The following is a 6,000-nucleotide window of genomic DNA, read 5'->3' as shown; positions in this document are numbered from 1 at the left end:
GCAAAGAGTCAGACATGACTGAGCAACTTAGAATGTACACATGCAATGCATGTAAGGGGTCAAAATTTGAAATCAGAAGAAACAATGGGGGCTTCCCTGATGATACAGTGGTTTCACATCTGCCTTGTAATGCAGGAGACATAAGTTTGATCCCTGGTTGGGGAACCAAGATCCCACATGCTGTTGGGCAACTAGGCTCATACACCATCACAACTACTAAGCTGGTATGTCACAACTAAGACCTGAATCAGCTAAACAAATAAATATTTTTTATAAAAAAGAAACAATGGAAATGACAAAACTTATTTTCTGCTGTCTGAAAACTCAGTATATTCCACATTTGGTTTTTGGTAGTAATCTTGTTGAGAGCATAAGAAATCTAAGATTTTACTAGAGAATTTCATAAGATTAAAACATTACTAACATTTACAGGTGTACAAGTCCATCTAAATTAGCTCTAAAAACCTTTACAATGATTACACACTTTTCAGAGTGGTTTTACTTTAACTTCAGTCAGGGATTTTCATAATGTGCAGAGAATTTTAGACCAAAGTTAGTTTCCTCTTCAAGATATGAATGTGTATGTACATACATACATGCACATATGTGTATATATACATACATATATACACATATATACTTGTTAATTCCCAGATAATTTATATACACCCATGGAAATACACCTATATACATATACATATAAACTTTCCCTAGAAGAAATAACTTCTATAAAAAGAAAAGTATTTTTAAAAGTAGTTAAAAGTATTTTTAAAAGTAATTAAACTATGCCTCTTTGCAATTTTCTACAAGCATCAATATATGTCTCTTAAGCCTATAGATACTTCTTTTGAAAACTACAGTAGTAGTTAAACATTAATGGCTAAAAATCTCTTTTAAACTATATTATTTTCATTAAATGAAATAAACAGGTTTATTGCACACAGCTCAGCTATAACACTTAGCTAACAAGCTCTGTCTGTACACAAATCTAAGATGGACATTAAATGTAAATCAGATTTCTTTGTTTAAATAATTTTTACACTGAATTAAAGATACAATTTAATTACATATAATCTATAAGGTTTTCATTTAAGATATAAGGGCTTCCCCTGTGGCTCAGCGGTAAAGAATCCACGTGCAAAGCAGGAGATGGAGGATAAGCAGTTTCAATCCTTGGGTCAGGAAGATCCCCTGGAGGAGGGCATGGCAACCCACTGCAGTATTCTTGTCTGGAGAATCCTATGCACGAGGAGCCTGGCGGGCTACAGTCCTTAGGGTCACCAAGAGTCAGACATGACTGAAGCAAATGAGCATGCACACACACAAAGTTTGATTCAGCATAGAATACAGATAACTTTTGTTTTAGTCACAAATGAACACAAAATATTAGGAGTTAAACCTTGTAGAGTTCATAAATTTCCTCTGATTCATTAATTTAAAGCAAATCACTATGTCTAGTGAAAGGTGATGTTTAGTCAGCTCTTAAATGTCCACTGAGAAAAACATTTAAAGTTTCATTTTAATCTCACTTCCCCAAAACATATTATGGTCCTTAACAGCAACAAGCAGAAATGACTCATAACTAGACATACAGTCAACAGACACGTGAAGAGGTGCTCAGCATTGCTTGTACTGCTGTGCTCAGTCATACCTTACTCTTTGCGACCCAAGGGACTTTAGCCCAGGCTCTTCTGTTCATGGGAATTTCCAAGCCAAAGTACAGGAGTGGATTGCTATTTCCTTCTCCAGGGGGTCCTCCTGACCCAGGGATTGAACTCGTGTCTTTTGCATCTCCCGCACCGGAAGGCTGACAGGGAAATACAAATCAAAACCACGATGAGATATCACCTCATGTCTGTCAGAGTAGCTACCATCAAAAGAACCACAAATGACGAGTGTTGGTGAGGATGTGGAGAAAAGGAAACCCTCATACACTGTTGGTGGGAATGTAAACTGGTTGTAGTCTGGAATGTGCATATGGAAAACAGTATGGAGGTTCCTCAAACAATTAAAAATAGAACTGCCATATGATCCAGCAACTCCACTCCTGAACATATAGCTGAAGAAAACAAAAACACTAAGTCAAAAGATAAATGCATCCCGCTATCCATAGCAGCTTTATTTACAGTTGCCAAGATACGGAAACAACCAAAGTGCATATCAACAGATGAATGGATAAAGATGTGGTATCTTTACAATAGAATACTATTCAGCCAAAAAGAATGAGATTTTGCCGTCTGCAACATGGATGGACCCAGAAGGTATTATGTTTAGTGAAATGTCGGACAGAGAAAAACAAATGTTCTATAACTTATATGTGGATTCTAAAAAAATGAAACAAAGGAATGAATATAACAAAGCAGAAATAGATTCACAAAACAAACTAGTGGTTATCAGTGGGGAGTAGGAGAACGAAGGGAGGAGGGGCGAGATAGGAATAAGGGATTAAAAGATACAAACTACCATGTATAAAATAAACAAGCTCTAAGGATATACTGTACAGCACATGAAATAGGACAAATATTTTAGGACAACTTTAAATGGAGTGTAAGCTATGATTTCGAATCATGTTGTACACCTATAACACGCGTGCATGCTCAGTTGCTCAGTTGTGTCTGACTCTGCAACTCCATGGACTGTAGCCCACCAGAGTCCTCTGGATTTCCCAGGCAAGAAAATGAGAGTGGGGTGCCATTTCCGCTTCCAGGGTATCTTCCCAACCCAAGGATCAAACCCACGTTTCTTGCATCTCCTGCATTGTCAGGATCTTTACCACTGAGCCACTTGAGAAGCTCCATACACTTAAAACATACTGTAAATCAAATATAACAATAAAAAACATTGAGTTTTTAAAGTTAGTGTTCAACCTAGAAAACTTTGAGAAACTACATAAATTCTTGCTAATATGTCATTAACAACTAAGAAATTATATAGGAGAAACCCAGCAAGGCAGAGGCAGAACACTGCTTAGGAATGTTTAAAATATTTAAGATGATATACAAGACAAATGTGAGTACCAAATGCAAACAGTATAACAAGAAAAACAGAACACTTGGTTGTTATTGGCATGACGAAGCATCATCTCTATATACTATCCATTTACAGAACTGTTTCCGATTTTTTCTTCATCCTTACTGCCAACATTTCATTCAGGCCCTCTTCAACATACATGGGTAGTACATTTAATAGACAGGTCCAGAATGACTTATAGTCTATTTTTTTCTAATCTGGTGCTTCCCAAACTTATTATGACTCACTCAGGGATCTTAAAACACCGGTTCTGTTTCAGTCTCACAAGTTCCCCAGATAATGTTGATGTAACCACACTTTGAATAACAAAGATTCCATGTACTCAACATGCCTATTACGTCAAAAAAAGGGGGGAGGGGTCTTTTTTTTTGTTGTATCTGGTCTTAGTTGCAGCAGGCAGGATCTTTTACTGCAGCCCACTGGCTTCTAATCATGGCAGGCAGGCTCAGTAGTTGGGCATCTGGGCTTAGCTGCTTTGTGCCATGTGGGATCATAGTTCCCTGAACAGGGACTGAACCCATGTCGCCTCCATTGCAAGGTGGATTCTTAACCACTGGACCACCAGGGAAGCCCCTATTACTTTTCTAAGTTGTACCATTTGTTTAACGTATGTATTGCAAAATCACTACTACCATAGTGTTAGCTAACACCTGCATCGTTACTTAAAATTTCCTTTAAAATTAACTTTAATTGGCGTATAGTTGGTTTACAATGTTGTATTGGTTTTGCTGTACAGCAAAGTGAACCAATTATACGCGTACATATATCCACACTTTTTTAGCCCTTTTTTTGGCTGCGCTGTGCAGCATGCAAGATCTTAGTTTCCCAGACCAGGGACCGAACCCTGCCTTGGGAGGGCAAAGTCTTAACCAGTGGACCATCAGGGAAGCCCCTCTGTTTCATAGTTTTAAAACACCACTTATCTCATGTTACAGCCTCAGGAATCCACCCCAACTCAGTGAAGCATGTATAAACATCTACATTCAACTTTATGGTTCAGAACTTTATTTTGGATCAATTTGATCTGTTTCCTAACTGCTATTCTCATTCCAGTTCATTTCTGGTTTTGTTTTTGGGGGTAAAATACATATACAATGAAGTAACAATTCAATGAGTTTTGCTAAATGTATATACCAGTGTAACCAATATTTTCCTAAAAAGATGGACCATTACACCAACCCTGTGTTGATCTAACTCTACAAATACCTTTCCACCTTCCCCCTATCCTTTTAAGTTCCTTATTAAAAACACACCCAAATTTACCCAGATATCTCAATCTAAATTACTACTAATTTTAAGACCCTAGCCATCATCATTTGTCACTGAACCAAAGCAGTGGGCGTCTCACAAGTCTCTCTCCTCCTTTTCTTACCCCCTGCCCCCAATTTATTATCCACAATCAATGACCTAAAATTATAAACCAAATCAGGTCACTTTCCTGTGTAAAACTCTCCAATGGCTTACCTTCACTGCTGTGCTAAGTCCAAATGCCTTTTCCTGTATTCTTGTATCACTAAGCTCTCCAACTCTGACCTCATCTCTTGGAGTTTCCCCCTTATTTTCAATGCTCTGGTTATATGAATCTTTTTTTTTTTCCTGGTCCTAAAACCCAGCAAGCCTTGCCTACTTTAGGAACTCTGCAGTAAATAGTCCCTCTTCTCTTCCCCACCATCTTTCTATGACTAGCTATGTTTAGCTGCTCAGATCTCAACTTCAAATTTACCTTTCACGGAAGCCTTCTCTAACCACAATAACCTAAAGGATTCACTCAATCACTAACACAAATCCAACTTTTTCTGTATAGCTATTATTACTGGTATCTTATTAATGTGCTTGTGTGTGTGTATGTGTGTGTGTAGGTTCAGTTGCAAAGTATTGTCTGACTCTTGACAACCCGATGAACTGTGGCCTGCCAGGCTCCTCTGTCCATGGGATTTTCCAGACAAGAATACTGGAGTGGGCTGCCATTTCCTCCTCCAGTGGATCCTTCCTACACAGGGACTGAATCCGTATCTCTTGCCTGCGTCTCCTGTGTTAGCAGGTGGGTTCTTTACCATTTGAGCCACCTAGGAAGCCCCATTAATGTGCTTATCATTTGTTCTCACAGGAACATAAGCTTCATGACTATGGAACTTGCTATAGTGTTCACTGTTAACTCCAGCCCCCAGAACAGTATCCAGCTCATTACAAATAGATGATAATGTCTGGTAAATAAATATGTATGTTTGTACTGTGCATATGGAAATTGTGCCTGTGTACCAATACAGACTCTCCTATGAAATTTAAAGAGAAGAAGAAAGATATTGCTAGTCATCCAACAAGGCAAATCCTTCACAAGAAAGAAAGGGAAGAAAATAACTGCAGCTTTAATTTGGGGCAAAAAATAATATAAAACACAGATTAAGTCAAAGTTTAGTTCACATAAAGTTTAATCAGTCAAGTTAATGAAAATATCAAAATTTGTGAGTTAGTGTGTGGCAGAGGAAATTTAATTTTGTTGCAAATAATACAGTATTTGATGTTTCCATTCTGGATGGGCTATGCTGCAGAAAGAGCAATGGCATTGAATCTCAGTTCATCAGGGTCACGTTCCATAAACTTCTTGCAAACTTCTATGGCATCCTATGGGGAAAAAGGATACATAATCTTTCAGTTTAAAAACATGTGTTTTACTTACAAATGATAAAATGCTTCATAGCTTCCTAATTCATAGTAATTTTATACTGCAGACTTCTTCTCTCAAATGCAAAATAACTCAGAGGACACCAGAAAAGTGAATAGCTGGTGGCCTAATTTGCTTAGTACAAAAGTATGAGATATGCTAAGTGTTTCTTCTTAAAAGGCTTTTAAGAAGCTTTTAATCTGAAAATTACATGTTTCATAGATCTAAGCCATATAATTTTTTCATAAATTTAAAAATCTTTAAAATCAAGAAACAAATGATGGTACCTTGGATTTAATGAAACATGG

The 6,000-nt window shown here is 37.4% G+C and overlaps 1 protein-coding gene across 3 annotated transcripts in view; it reads right to left on the bottom strand.

Moving 5' to 3' along the window:
* Positions 1-5,430: 5,430 nt before the first annotated feature.
* Positions 5,431-6,000, bottom strand: part of UCHL3 (ubiquitin C-terminal hydrolase L3) — a 49,331-nt gene continuing 48,761 nt past the window's right edge. For 2 of the 3 annotated variants that reach the window (XM_040266877.1, XM_040266879.1), the window contains one exon: positions 5,431-5,652. In XM_040266877.1, the coding sequence (XP_040122811.1) occupies positions 5,569-5,652 (84 nt within the window). In that variant the 3' untranslated portion in view covers positions 5,431-5,568. The remainder of the gene's footprint in view (positions 5,653-6,000) is intronic. The other variant, XM_040266878.1, reaches the window with a different exon arrangement.

The sequence above is a fragment of the Oryx dammah genome, unplaced genomic scaffold (genome assembly GCF_014754425.2).
Source record: "Oryx dammah isolate SB20612 unplaced genomic scaffold, SCBI_Odam_1.1 HiC_scaffold_24, whole genome shotgun sequence".
In the NCBI taxonomy this organism is placed as follows: domain Eukaryota; kingdom Metazoa; phylum Chordata; class Mammalia; order Artiodactyla; family Bovidae; genus Oryx; species Oryx dammah.
This window is presented reverse-complemented; position numbering and strand designations above follow the sequence as displayed.